General features: G+C 49.6%; 5 protein-coding genes across 5 annotated transcripts; 2 read left to right on the forward strand and 3 right to left on the reverse strand.

Annotated features, from left to right (window-relative positions):
• Window positions 1-108: 108 nt before the first annotated feature.
• Window positions 109-7,546, reverse strand: N7471_009928 (type I polyketide synthase; the record flags this gene model as incomplete). Its single annotated transcript, XM_057282647.1, has 7 exons — window positions 109-1,827; window positions 1,887-5,974; window positions 6,031-6,446; window positions 6,505-6,813; window positions 6,881-6,964; window positions 7,184-7,415; window positions 7,474-7,546. The coding sequence occupies 7 exons, from the start codon at window positions 7,544-7,546 to the stop codon at window positions 109-111; spliced, it is 6,921 nt and encodes a 2,306-aa protein (XP_057133530.1).
• A 624-nt stretch (window positions 7,547-8,170) lies between these two features.
• Window positions 8,171-9,363, forward strand: N7471_009929 (uncharacterized protein; the record flags this gene model as incomplete). The annotated part of the gene is made up of 8 exons (XM_057282648.1): window positions 8,171-8,222; window positions 8,276-8,444; window positions 8,505-8,512; window positions 8,563-8,712; window positions 8,793-8,865; window positions 8,918-9,054; window positions 9,114-9,250; window positions 9,316-9,363. Coding segments are annotated over 8 exons (774 nt in total), but the record flags the coding sequence as incomplete, so codon positions are not given.
• Window positions 9,364-10,020: 657 nt separating this feature from the next.
• On the reverse strand, window positions 10,021-10,729 carry N7471_009930 (cupin domain-containing protein; the record flags this gene model as incomplete). The annotated part of the gene is made up of 3 exons (XM_057282649.1): window positions 10,021-10,184; window positions 10,241-10,386; window positions 10,485-10,729. The coding sequence occupies 3 exons, from the start codon at window positions 10,727-10,729 to the stop codon at window positions 10,021-10,023; spliced, it is 555 nt and encodes a 184-aa protein (XP_057133532.1).
• Window positions 10,730-11,223: 494 nt separating this feature from the next.
• Window positions 11,224-12,570, reverse strand: N7471_009931 (uncharacterized protein; the record flags this gene model as incomplete). The annotated part of the gene is made up of 3 exons (XM_057282650.1): window positions 11,224-11,353; window positions 11,428-11,715; window positions 11,783-12,570. 3 exons carry the CDS (start codon window positions 12,568-12,570, stop codon window positions 11,224-11,226), a joined length of 1,206 nt encoding a protein of 401 aa, XP_057133533.1.
• Window positions 12,571-12,772: 202 nt separating this feature from the next.
• N7471_009932 (cytochrome P450) lies at window positions 12,773-14,560 on the forward strand (the record flags this gene model as incomplete). The annotated part of the gene is made up of 4 exons (XM_057282651.1): window positions 12,773-12,819; window positions 13,008-13,390; window positions 13,454-14,026; window positions 14,091-14,560. The coding sequence occupies 4 exons, from the start codon at window positions 12,773-12,775 to the stop codon at window positions 14,558-14,560; spliced, it is 1,473 nt and encodes a 490-aa protein (XP_057133534.1).
• Window positions 14,561-14,642: the final 82 nt, after the last annotated feature.

Below are 14,642 nucleotides of genomic sequence, written 5' to 3' on the forward strand. Positions count from 1 at the left end.
TATAGAATCAATTTGTGTTGTTATGGTGTATGGCATGCGTAAGAATCTAACTCTGACTACTCTGTCCGTGATCTGAATCCGATCTTTTTCAAGAAAAACATCACGCTTTCACTCTTTCCCCACTTCCAAGCTGGTCATCGCCAAATCCCTAAGTGACTCGAGCGTGCATGACGAGCCCAGCAACATGACCAACGGCACATCGGTTGTCAAGTTCTGGTAGAACCATGTTCGGAACTCAGCCCCAATCATACTGTCCATGCCGTATTGCAGCAAAGGCTTTTTGACATCCACAGCCTCGTACTTCAAAAGGACGAGGTTGCCAAATCGCCGGCGGATGTGATCCAGCACAGCCTCAGCGAGGGTGTGACCTGATTGCACCAGGGTCGTAACTTCAGCCGGTAGGCTTCCGTTCTGCGCTTGCGATGACTCATCCGAGCCACCGTCCAAGGCGCTAGCTAAAAGATTGGCGCGTGGATCGTCCAAAGCTGGATGGGACCCTTCGAAGCCTCTCTTGCGCAATTCCTTCAGTCCGAAGGCTTCTAGGCCCGTCAGAAGGTGGGAAGCGGCCAAATCATCGTGCGCATGCGATATTCCCATCGTAGCACTGGATGACAAGGCAAGATCAATGAGCTGGAGGAGCTCGTCGGCGTCAATGGCCTGAATACCTTTGCGTAGAAGGAGGGCTTCGATTTCTGGGTTGTCGTGTAGATAGCCGACTTCTGAGATCATACCCAAACCAACCGCAACGGCCGGACATCCCTGGTTACGCAAGAACCGAGAGAACTGGTCAAGGAAATGGTTTGCGGCACAGTAGTTAGACTCGGTCGCAGTACCAACGCTGCCGGAGACGGAGGAAGTCATCAAGAAGAAATCAAGATGAGAGCCCCGTCCGTGCATATGTAGGCTGTTGTACAGATTCCAAGATCCTTGTACTTTGGGGTCGATGCCGGTATGCCAGTATTCGTTGGGCATGACAGAGAAAATTGCTTCATTCAGCCCCATGGCCGCCTGCACAACTCCACCAATCTCACCCATGGCGGCAGCCGCGGTGATAACGGCTTCGACATCAGACGCCTCGCAAACGTCACCTCTGACTACCTCACATTTGGCACCCGATGCTTCGAGGTCTTGGACCAGGTTGCATGCAGCAGCCTTGTCAATACCGGATCGACCTAGGAAGGTAAACTTCCGGGCACCTCGGTTGACCATCCAACGCGAAAGAGTGCGCCCCAGACCGCCCAAGCATCCAACCATCACATAGCTCTTCTCACTGTCAAACTGCGTGGTGTGCCTCAGGGGTTGGATTTGGATGGTGGACTCGGCCCGTTCAAGATTAATGGCCACCTTGCCCATTCTGCTGCGCGATGAGAAGTAGCGGAATGCCTGCTCAGTCTCACTGACGTCAAAAATATTCAGCGGCTCGAACGCGGTAATGGTTCCCTGCCGGTAGAGTTTCATAACCTGGGAAAGAAGGTCATTCCACAGACAGTGAAGCTCCTCACTATCGGTGTGGTAGAGATGGCTGAGATCGAAGGCCGTGAAAGTGGTACTTTTTAGAAATTGGTCCATTTCTAGACGGCCAGCCGCGGTAAGGTCCATCTTGCCAATCTCCACAAAACGACCAAACGCTGCACAGCATCTCCACGTCGCGTGTAGCTGATCGCCCGTCAGAGAGTTGAGAATAACGTCTACGCCCCGCCCAGAGGTAGCGCTGAAGATACCCTCGAGGAAAGAAGTATCGCGAGAGTTGAAGACGTTGGATGGTTTGACGCCAAGTTTATCCACCAGGAACTTTTTCTTCTCATCTGAAGAGACAGTGGTGAACACCTTCACATTGGTTTTGTTAGCATGTATTTCAGAAATTGTGCGGTTTCAATTCGACTTACCTCTGCTCCTGTATGTAGAGCTAATTGGATTGCCGCGATGCCAACTCCGCCGGCTCCGGAGTGAATCAAGACCGTCTCCCCAGCCTGGATATGGGCCCGGTAGTGCAAGCCATAGATGGCGGTGGCGTACACTATAGGCAACGTAGCGCAAATGTCAAAACTCTCCGCATCAGTAAGCTTGTGGCATGCCCACTGAGGGAGGGTTTGATATGTTTGAAAATGGCTTGGTGCCATGGCAACGACACGATCACCGGGAGCGAAATCGGTCACAAAAGACCCTACTTGTTCGACCGTGCCGGCGCATTCCAACTGACAGGTGGCGTCGGGCGTGTCGACTCGTCCAACCAGGACGTAATAGTCTTTCGCATTGAGACCGACCGACGCGACCCGGATGCGCAAATCTGTCGGGCCAATTGTCTGTGGAGCTTTCAGCTGCTGGAAGTAAATAGTGTCCAGCTGCCCAGCTTGCTCGATGGCGAGTCTCACGTCTTTGGCATCCTGTAAGCTGGACTCGGTCATCTCAAGGCCCTGCTTGTTGCGGAAGAGGGTATTAATGCTGTCATCGGGCGTGAACCGAGAGACATGGACCACGCCCTTGCGCTGCGCAAATTCTAGGTCTGGCTTCCTACCGGGCTGGGTGAGAAGAGATACCAGACGCTTGGCATTCACATGGACCTGAGCTTCAGGCTCGTCAATGTCGTAGGTGTAGAGCTTAAGCGAGGGCTGTTCTAGCATCAATGCTCGGGCCAGGCCAGATATGAGAGCAAAGTCCGGCCTGTCGCCATGCATGATATTACCATTGGTAACCCACACCAATGATGCTGCGTTGTCTGTCATTACCTTGACGCGGGCCATCTCATCGTCAGAGATGACGGATAGAAGAGGTGACTTCATCTCGCAGAGGTTGAAAATTGTTGTCCCGCTCGAGACATGTCCGGGTGTGAGCTCATTCAGCCGGACGCGCATCACCCATTGTCCTTGGATGGGCCTCAGGGTATCCGCCAGTGCAGATCCGAGTGCAGATTTCTCGCGCTCAACGATGAGGAATTTGTGCCTTTGCAGTGAAACTTGTTGCAATTCCTGCGGCTTGCGCGCAACGAGAAGTGTTGAATGATCCTCGGAAACGCTGACGGGGAGACAATCGAGGCCACGTGAGGCAAATGACTTGCTTGTGAATCCGGGGCACAAGGCCAAAATGGATGCGTCCTCGGCCATCAAGCCACTTAAAGTGTCCACGGCCCGGTCGATATGTTCGTTCATCGCCGGAATTAAGATGAGGTCATATTCATGGTCTAGTTCAGTGGGACTGGAGCAGCGCTCCCCAGTCTCAAGGTCTACGGGACCTCCCAAAATAGTGCCATCATCAGCAACTGATGCTGTGCTGTATGCGGACAGGCGCTTGAAGCTCCCCTGTGCGGACAGAAGTCCCAATACAGCCAGGGTGATGTCTTGCACATCATTTCCAACTTCCAAAACACGGAGACGGGGATTCTTGTGCGCCAAAAGGTCCAGCATGGCGCCCATCTTGAGGAGCGGGCCGGACACCGGTGAATGGGCCTCATCAGCAAACTTCTGGACATGGTGCTGCGCATCATCCATGGTCATGAGCCCCAGTCCATAAACGTCGGGCTTCCAAAGTACCCGAAGAACTGGATGACGCTTATCTTCTATGTCCGCTTGACTAGTGGATTGATACGGGGCGAGTCGAATGTCATCGAATTGAGCCACAACTTGTCCATCGCCGTCAATCATCTCTATACCAGCCTGAGAGTATCCAAATCCAGTCCGTTTGGCGACTGAGTGCATTTGGCAAGTCTCATTGGAGGAAGTAGAAGTTTGCACGATTGCCGATGGCAGCCTCGTGGGTATCTGGGCACGTAACTCCTTAGGCTTGCCATTGGTGGCTGCAACCACAGCCAGTTGGATCATGCCGTCCAAAGCGACTGGATGCACTGGATATACTGAAATGGGATCGCCACTTGTCTTCAACAGAGGCGCTGTAGCACTAGCGAAGGAGTCCGAATTCATACGCGGGGTATAAAATTCGGATATGGTTTGGAAGGTTGGGCCATAGTTCAACCCCTGCCTGATAAATTTTTCGTACCAAGTTCGCTTTGCTGTGGATTCAAGCGCTCCGCTTGGTGGCTTATATTTTGACTGCAGAGCCGCGTTGCGTGGGTGAATAGCGATCGATCCAGAGGCATGCTGTACCGCAGATTCATTATCGTAGCTTGATATAGCAAAGTCCCACCAGGTGGCTGATGTGGCTGCATTGGTAATGACAGACTCGTGCAGAGAAGTGAAGATCTCTGCGTTGGTCGAGAATTCTGTGTTCAAGGTCAACGCGTTCGTGATGTTGACGTTGGAGAATTGAAAGGCGAGGTCCGTGCGCGTCACGTCGGTGGCCTGCATAACAGCCTCCATCGCCATCGCCAAATACCCCGCACCAGGGAAAACGACCGTATCACCAAGCTTATGGTCCTTGAGCCAGGTGACATCATCCACCTTGAGGATATTGCGGAAGATCATGTCGCGGCCATTTCCACCAGTGAGTAGGCTACCCAGGAGTTCATGGCGCGGATACTTGCGCTGTCTGTATTCAACACTGGCGCGGCATTCGTTCCAGAGGATATTCTCGTAGCTGAAGCGATACGGTGGAAGATCTGTGACCACGCGGTACATAGAGCGCACAGATTTCAACCCTGTCTGGAGTCCATTGACCTTCGACCAATTGATCTCAAACCCTTTGAGCCACAGATTTCCAACAAAGCTCAGGATGCTTTCCATCGAGTCCACATTACGCTTAATCGGGGCAGCATATTTTAGTTCTGCGCCAGCCTTTGCCAAGGTTTGCTTGATCGGCAGTTCCAGTGAAGAGTGAGGACCAAGCTCGATGAAACAGTGCTCCGAGATTTCATGGATGCGTTCAATCGCATGAGCAAACCGCACCTGGCTTTCTAGGTTGCTTCTCCAGTAAATTTCGGTGAATCCAGATGACTTGAGCTCACCAGTCACTGAAGACATCACAGAGGCACCCTGGGGCTGTCGGATCGAGGGACTCAAGCTGGGGAGGGCCCGTTCCAACAGGGCCTGGTACTCTTCTCCAATGGCTACCATGTGGTGAGAGTGATAAGCCTGGCCGCCTGTCTTCAGCTTGCGCGCGAAAATATTTCTCTGTTGCAAAGTCGCCAAGAAGATGTCCAATGCATCTTCATCGCCTGAGATGGTGACCCCCTCCGGAGAGTTGACGCACGCCACTCGGATCTGGCCTTCCAGTCCCGCTTTCACAATCTCATCCGTGGCGGAGCTTTCAGACAAGCCGGTGGCCATCATAGCGCCGACCCGAGTAGACTTTGAGACGCAGTATCCACGATAGTAGGCAATTACGATTGCCTCAGCTGCAGAGACATGACCTGCGGCAAAGGCAGCTGCGATTTCACCCGAAGAGTGGCCAACTGTCATCGTAGGGGCAATGTCCCAAGAAGACAGAAGTCGAATGAGGGCAACTTGTATCGCAGTACAGCATGGTTGGGATCGCTGTGGTAAATGGATGAGGTTTGGGTTATCAACATTCAAGATCGCCTCTTTCAGCGACCAATTGGGGGACTCTGGGAGGCTCTTGAGGACTGAGTCCATCTCCGTGATGGTATCCCGGAAAAGAGAAAATTCCGAGAAGAGCTCACGACACATGCCGGGCCACTGAGACCCCTGTCCAGTGAAAACAAACGCAAACGGAGTAGATGCAACACCGGTGACTGGGCTGGCTGATGTCACCAAGGTCCGTGTCTGGAAACTTTGAGAGATTTCTTGTGATCGCGGAGCAAGTAAAAACCCTCTCTCGGCAAAGTGAGTGCGCCTGGAGCCCAATGTATACGCAAGGTCTGCAATATCTGTGTCACCAAATTCATATTGTGCAAAGTCCGCTACGCGGGCTTTGAGGGAGGCGGTTGTGGAAGCGGACAGAGGTAAGATCACTGTGGACTGGGTGATGGGCAGTTGTCGGAGCTGCCGAGATGAACTCAAAGTCTTGGTAGGTTGCTCCAGGATAACGTGGCAGTTGGCACCGCCGTAACCAAAAGAGTTAACACCTTGAGTGATGAATTAGCTGATTGGTCGTTTTTTCTGTCAAACAGGCTGTACTAACCAATACGCCGCACTCGAGACGAGTGGTTTGGCCAAGTCGTCAACTCAGTTGGAATTTTGATATTCCTGTCCTCAACCTTCAACTTTGGATTGATGTTCTTTAAGCCATGAGTGGGTGGGATTTGGCCGCGTTCAAGGGCTAAGGTAGACTTGATCACGCTTGAAATTCCGCTCGCTGCTTCAGAATGCCCGACATTACTTTTCACCGACCCGATCATGAGGGGGTTATTTGGCGTGCGTTGAAACACCCGCGACAATGCCTCAACCTCGATGGCATCGCCAACTTTGGTGCCGGTGCCATGACATTCGACAAACGTAATGTCGTCAGGAACGATTCCACCCTTGGCCATGGCCTTTCGGATGACCGCCTCCTGACCATCGGCGCTGGGTAGACTGATTCCAGATGTCTTGCCGTTTCTGGGCACAATCGCAAGTCAGCACAGAGCCATGAGCGGGGAAAAAAAGCTTTACTTACGCGTTGATCGCTGACCCACGAACCACACTCCGGATTGGGTCACCATCTCGCAGGGCATCTTCGAGCCTCTTGACATACAAGGCCCCAATGCCATCCGCGCGACCATATCCATCGGCAGAAGTATCAAATGTGTGACAGGCCGATGTTCCAGAGAGGACTCCGGCTTTCATTGTAGCAATATGTTGCTCGGCGGACTGAATCAGGTTCGCGCCGGCAACAATGGCGGCGTCACATTCGCGATTCTCCAGGGCTGTACATGCCATGTGAAGACAGTAGAGTGATGAGGAGCAGGCTGTGTCAAGAACAAGACTGAATAGAAGCGACCGAAGGTGAGAAATTATAAATCCCAGTGGATAGGTTGCATTTTACGACTCACCTAGGTCCTAGAAGATTGAAGACATGGCTGATGCGGTTTCCCAAGATTGTAGTGCCTAGACCCGTTCCAGAGTAACGGCTCAGACTACACGGGTTAGCTATAATACCTAACAATGGACCCATGAGAACGACTATATGTACTTACTAGTCAGGGTCTTTCAGCTGCATCACCATGTAGTCAACAGTGAAATTCCCGACGTAACATCCTGTGTTTGACCCAGATGCTTGATCCAGAGATATTCCTGCATTTTCCATGCATTCGTATACAACTTCCAGCATCTTTCGTTGTTGAGGGTCCATATACGTCGCTTCGAGGTTGTTGATTCCAAAGAAGCTGTTCTCAAACTCTCGCACGTCATCGTCAAGGAAATAACCACCTTCTGTGATCATACTTCCGGGGCGATCCATGCCCTGGGGGTGATAGAAGCCGTCGACATTGAAGCGCGACTTGGGGACCTTGCATTGAGCAGATCTACCATTGGAAATCAGGTCCCAAAATTCACGAGGGCTTGAAACTTCTCCTGGTAGGCGACAGGCTAATGAGAGAGAAAATATTATTACAATCCACAGAGACAATGGAGAAGCATTTCTTACCAATTCCGCAGATGGCAATGGCCTCACCGAGGCCTTCATCTGCAGGTGGTGAATCTAGTACAATGGGCGACATGATGAGGTTCGCCCAGGGCAAATAAATTTCAGTAGCCAATATTGTTTTGAAAAAGAAGTAATAGCGGCTATTTGGAATTGGTTGAGCGTCTCTTGATCATATACATATGTACATATTTACCTTGAGGCTGGGTCCCGCCATATCTGGTCTCATTGTGCTTATTGAAAGCAATCGCCGACAAAACACCGGCATTGCATAATGACCCCGGTAACTTTGGGCTTACCGGGTATTCCACGCATAAGATCCAGTTTGCCGAGAAATATGAAGTTTTCGGCCACGTGGGAATCGAAGAACGGGCTTCGCGGCTCGGGCACACGCAGTCACTGACGAGCATCTACGCCGGACAATCAAATTCCGGAGTAGCCCAACCGCATTTTCTAGGGGAAATCGTGCTCTGACTCTAGATTTTAGATAACAAGGGGCAGTTACTCTGCTTGTTGAGAGAATTCTATTCGCGTGATCTTGACGGTGCATCAGAACTCGCAAACTTTTCCAATCACTAGAATAGGATTTTCTTCTTCAAAGATGATTACCAAGGGACATAGTCATCCTTCGGTCCTGATAACTGGGTAAAATCAGACCGGATCCTGTTTGCATGTCGAAATGCTGATGATGGAGATAGTTGCGGCGAGGGGGGGAATTGGACATGCTTTGGCACTTGACTTCAAGAATCAAGGTATGTTACATAACAATACTTGCACTGATCAATTCTGATCGTTCAATGTTTAGGACACATGGTCTACACCACTCTTCTCGCCCATGAGCCACGGGACCATTTGACCGATCTCGGAATACACTCGTTCACGGCGGATGTTACGAAGGACAGTGACATTGAGCAGTTGAAGGAGACCATTTCAAGCTTGACAGATGGCAGCCTGAATGTGCTTGTTAATAATGCGTAAGGAAGATATGTCTATTTTTCGTCGGCCGATCTAACGATGGATTCAATACTGGATAGAGGAATATGTGAGTGACCCAGAGCCAAAAGAGGTGATTAATTGGGCTAACCCAAGCAGGTTATACGATGACCGCAATCGATACAGATGTGAAAGAGGTAGAGAAGATGTTTGGTGTCAATGTTTTCGGACCGATGCGAATGGTCCGCATCTTCCACCCTCTACTTATCAAAGCCAGGGGGAAGATTGTCAACATTGGCAGCGTGGGCGGTATTGTTCCTTATGTTTATGGATGCAAGTTGACTCTTCAATCGCCTGAACGTCGTGATAGAAGCTGACCGACTTTGCAGCTAGCTACAATGCCACCAAGGCCGCTCTCCATCACTGGGGCAACACTTTAAGAGTCGAGATGAAGCCGCTCGGGTAAGTCTCTCTGCTAGAAGGTCATGACCTCCGCTAACTTCAATAAATGAAGCGTTGAAGTAGTTAATGTTATCTCCGGAGAAGTGGGCACAAACATCTTGAAACGGGATAACAATCGCAAACTACCAGAGGACTCGTTTTACGGCCCGCTCGAGAAGGAGTTCGTGAACCATGTCACAAGAACACCTCGTGGGCATTCATCTCTTTAGCTTTGTGGGTGAATTATATAGGACTAACCCTTTATGCAGGCACTACTACACCCGCGGAGTATGCCCGGTCCGTCGTCTCTGAAGTGATGAAGCAACACTCGACTGCTTGGTTCTGGACAGGAGCCAGCTCGGGGATTGTAAGATTTGGGGAGCAATTTTTTCCTCGCACGCTTTGGGTAAACTCTCCATAATTCCGTTTGGCTGAACACCAGCGGTACAATGGCTAACATCCTGTCTCTAGGACTGGATATTTACTCGACAATTCAAGTTGAACAAGCTCAGCAAGTGATAACTTAGTCAAGTGACTACATCAGAACGAATCCGCACTTAAACTAGCTTCATAGAATTTCTCATTCTTTGAAAATATCATTTCGAGATCTCGATCCAGCGAAATTCACCCAGGAAGGCTTCATCGAATCATACTGGTGATAGTCTAGCTGTATAAATTTGATTGATAGATGATCCTTTACGCGTTCGGAAATGAGATTCAAAAAGAACAGCCACAAGGCTGGACATTTAGTTATCTCATGCCTTGGTATTTCTTCATTTTGCAGTCATATCATGTTCATGTCGTCACTAGCATCTCAATCAATGCAAGAGCATGTGATAGCCCAAGTTCTGAAGTTATTATGAGCGGAAAGTCACTTTTTCTCAGATATACCGACTTTATTGCGATATCTCCCATCTCGCAAACCATTGCTTTCATTCAGCCAGGTCATTTGGCGCGTGTAACTCGTTATTGGAGTTAGTTGGGGGACTTATGAAAGTGTTACAAGAATATATATTTGAAAAATAGAAAGGACATTGGAAAGGTTATTGAACCTCATAGCGTTCTTCTGTGTACTGAAAGGGCAAGCAGATATGGGACTATCAAAGAATTTTCCTTTGCTCTAGCAAGTATGGATTTTGCATGACTGCTCCGGAAAGATGGCTTCACTTGCGGCGATCACTGCTTCACATCCGCGTAGTCCTTTTCCAAAATCCCCAAGTGCTCAGTAATCTCTTCCCCATTTACCTTCGTCGGAGTCACATCGAGCAGGACGAATAACATGCGTCCCGGTCGGTTTTCGTCTAAGTTCTTCCACATATGCATGCAGCCTCGGTTCACACCTAATTGGGTCAGCCACAGAATACTATTGGAATTTGTCGAAAGCGCAAGGGCTTACTCATGTCACCAGGCAACATCAACTTCTTCTCGCCACTGTCAAGTGTGAGCTCGAAAGCTCCTTCCACCACGATGCCGTAATCAATTGACAAGGCACGGTGAATGGGTGATTCCACGCCTGGGCCAAAGTCAATCAAACGAACAACACTTCCGTTTGAGACATGAATGGGGGCTAAGAGGGACAAATTCAAGTGTCAGCAGATGCCATCCAGAGTCAGACAAATAAGTTGATTCGCCCATCAAACCATCGTACCTCGTTGTCGCGTGCATAAACCAGGTCTTTATCATCATTCATGTCCACTGGATTCCCAGAGGTGCTGTAAATGATGTTTGCGACCGCCAGCCCATCCACCATGATTCGGTGGTGGTCCCCATTATCATCAACAGCAAATACACCTTTGCCTTCCTTGTTGTGGGATGTAATGAACCTGCGCGCATGGCGAAGGCCTTCGGCCGGGAACTTGGTAATAGGTCCCTTAGGAGCGGACATGACAATTTTCCCAAAGTAAATGTTGTAAAATATCTTGGCTTTCGCTATGAAAGGTTGTAGATAATTACCACGAACAAGAAAGGCCTTTTCTATGTATAACAAACCTGGGAGCGTCTCTGCTCATGGGGAATTGTAAGAGCACCGATATGTATCGAATACCATACGCCCTCCTGTCTCCAAATCACCGGTAATTTTCAACATAGGATGTCTATTACTAGCGGGGATATCGGAAAACTCGGGCAAGTTGTCAAAACCCGTAACTAATTGGCCCCTTCCGAGTCATCATTAGCAGGAGCTTCGGGGATACGGGATCGGGAATTCAGAGGTTGTAGCATCTTGCAAGGATCTACTGAATGCCAACCTACTCCGTACCCACCAACAGAACCAAGGCAATCTAGTCCATTCCAGGAAATACATGATCAGGATAGATTCATCATCATCATACATTTGAAAAAGAACTTCAAGATAAATTAATATGGATCAAGTACATCACATCATGGGATAGGATTCAGGAGCAAACCAATTCCAGGTCGCTTCTGCTCTAAAATTTTCATCAATTCTTCCCATAGCTTCTCCCTCGCCAATATGCCCTCCTCACTTCTTACGAATGGAGACAATGCTGATCTGATGATGGAAGGCATGGGTCAGCCACGGCTTAAAAATCATGTGGAGAGAGATATTCTTGAAAGGGTTCATACTCATCGATATGGCAGTCATTTAGGTACTTTCCATGATTATTGTCCCCTTGCGCAATAGCTGCGACCAATGTGCGATCTCCAACTTCTGTCGTCCGAGCGATGGCCTTGCTCAGAAGCCAGAGCTCGAGCCATGTGATCCCGTGCACATTCTCGATGAGACCAGAAGTGCAGTAGCCAGGTGTGAATGAATTGACAATTATATTGACGGTGCCGTTAGAAGGGTTTGAATCAAGTTGCTTTGCCATCGCCTTCGCAAGTAGTATCTCCAACAATTTGGAGATGGGATACCTGAGAATGTTGCGTCAGTCCTTTTCGGCCTGGTTGCATTGTGTACAAGAAAATAGATTGAACTCACCTTTCATGCATCCTGGCTTGCTGTCGATCATTCAGAACTTGAAAGGTGTTGTGTGTTTTCCACCCTGGGAGATCATACATTACGTGCCTGTCGGATGCCACGAAACTGATGCGGGGCTGAATCACCCATGTTTTGGCTGAGCGTCTCAGTACCGGAAGAAGGAGGATAGCCAGCAAGAACGTATTAATCACGTTCACGGTCAACGTGCTTTCATGATTGTCGGCCCAAACAAAGTCATGAGTGTAGATACCCGCATTTAGCAGCACGGCGTCTATTCGATAGATTTCCATTCGGGTAGCAAATTTCTGGGCTGACTCTTGATTGGCCATATCCAGTTCCTCGACTTGGATAACTCCAGATCGCCCCGTCGACCGTTCGAGGGTATCCGCGGCTATCTGGCCTTTCTCAGCTGACCGTGCAGCCAATATGAGTCGGCCCACATTCAATCTCAACAAATGACGGGCAGCCTCAAAACCGATACCCCTGTTGGATCCGGTGATAATCACAGTTTGGCCTTGGAAGTCATGTGTGGGAACGGCGGCTCGACGAAAAGCTGAGAGTAGAGGAACGAAAGCGCCGACATACTTGCGGTGGAGATTTTTGGCAGCATAGAATGAGAATCCTAAGTGATTTACTCGAGACCTCGGGGAAATTAGTCGACAGGGTTGTAATCCCAGTGGCAGAAACATAGAGATCCCCGCTTCCCCGATCAGTGACCATAACAGGTCGGTAATTCCACGTTTGCCGTGTCGCAGGAGAGAAGGGAAAAACTGGATCCAGTTATTCATCCCCGTTCTGGTTTCTCAATGGGCCCATATTCTTCTGTAATTTGCGATTTGAAGCCGGTTTTGGAGGAGCCCACCACATGGCGCAGTCGAATCTACGCAGCTATAATGATTGATATCACTGCTGCTTTCTCATGTTTTAGCCATCAAGTCTAAATATGGCAGCAATTTTATTTTTTGGACCTTTAGTTCTCCTCCTAGCCGTATGGCTATCGAGCTGGGTCTCTTCGCCAAAACAGCGCTTGCCTCCCGGTAAGAGCAAAACTACTTTGGGCTCAACCTATGCGTTTGAACTCTTCATTAAGATTATCTTGCAGGACCTCAGACACTCCCTTTCATTGGAAATATTCACCAATTTCCCAGGGCGGGTATCCACTTGCGGTACTTAGAGCTGCTCAACCCTTACCTTCTCGCATTGTTGCTAATGAGAACTCCCACAGATTCACCGAGTGGGCGAAGCAATATGGTACCGTCTTTCCACTCAGGATCGGCCGGCATGGGCTCATGGTGGTTTTGACTTCTGCGTACCATGCAACACATATCCTAGATAAGCGCTCGGCCAACTCGAGCAATCGGCCGCCATCCTTCGTGCTGGGCGATCTGGTCTTTGCTGGTGACCATCCTATGTTTATGGATGCGAACGACCGGTGGAAACTCAGACGCAAGCTTTACTTTCAGCTAATGAATGAGGCGCGGTGTAACACGGAGCATATACGTCTCGTCGAGGCAGAAGCCACGCATTTGCTACGCGACTTGTGCCTCGAGCCGGATTCATTTATGCACCATCCTGCTAGATATAGCAACAGCATTATAATGAGCTTGGGTAAGTGTATTTCTTATGGAACATGTGCCTCGGAGGTCAGCTGCTAATTTCGGATGATGTTAGTGTTTGGCATTCGCACACCTCACTACTCTAGCCCCCACTGCATTGAGCTGCAACGTATAGTAACAGAATTAAGCGGTTTGGGCGAAATTGGTGCCAGCCCACCGGTAGATTGGCTGCCGTTTCTCAAGTATCTCCCGGAGCGACTCTGGGGTCATTGGAAGACACGAGCCGCTCGACTTCGTCAACGAGTCCTGGACCTCCATTCCCCTCTTGTGGATCGGGTACTGGAACGCCGCAAGCATATTGGCACTGCTGCGACTTTCCTTGATGGAGTTCTTGATCAGCAAGAGAAGCTGCAACTCACCAGAGAAGAAATAGATATCATGTGTGGCAACTTGCTCGAAGGTGGGACAGACACCATAGCTACGACAATACTCACCTTCTTTCAAGCCATGGTCACATACCCTGAAGTTCAGGCCAAAGCTCAAAAGCAGATTGATAGTGTTCTCACCGATGGAGAGTGTCCATCCTGGAGTGACTATGATCGGCTACCCTATGTGGCGATGATTGTCAAGGAAGTCTTGCGTTGGCGACCTCCGGCTCCAGGATCATTCCCCCATACCCTAGCTCAAGGTATGCTGAAACTTACTCCATGATCGAAATTGAAGGAGAGCAATACGCTCATATGTCGATACAGATGACGAATTTGAAGGGATGAAATTCCTCAAGGGGACATCCGTGGTGCTCAACGTCTGGGGTATTCACAATGATGAGTCCCGCTACCCAAGCCCTGAGACTTTCGAACCGTCTCGGTTTGCCGGGCAAACCCAACTTGCTTCAGTTTATGCCAATGCTGGTGATGCACAAAAGCGTGATCATTTTGGCTATGGAGCAGGACGACGGATCTGTCCCGGCATTCATTTGGCGGAACGGGCGCTTTTCATAGCCATCGCCAAGCTTATGTGGGGATTTACTGTTCAACAGAAGTTAGATGGTTCCGGTAATCCTATTCCTGTTGATGTCAACCCGGCCACAGCATACCGCGATGGGTTCTTGAATCAGTGTCTTCCTTTCGATGTTGACATCAAGCCCCGACTGGGGAAACAAGAGATGATCATGGTCACCGCGGCAAAGGCAGAAATTGATATTTTGAGCGCCTATAGTTAGTATTAAACTACTACATTTTGAATTTCACAACTGGTTGGGTCTTTGAACGCGGCTTAAAAATAACACCCTTCCATAATCCGTC

The sequence above is a fragment of the Penicillium samsonianum genome (genome assembly GCF_028829775.1).
Source record: "Penicillium samsonianum strain IBT 33392 chromosome Unknown utg000005l_segment0_segment0, whole genome shotgun sequence".
Classification (NCBI taxonomy): domain Eukaryota; kingdom Fungi; phylum Ascomycota; class Eurotiomycetes; order Eurotiales; family Aspergillaceae; genus Penicillium; species Penicillium samsonianum.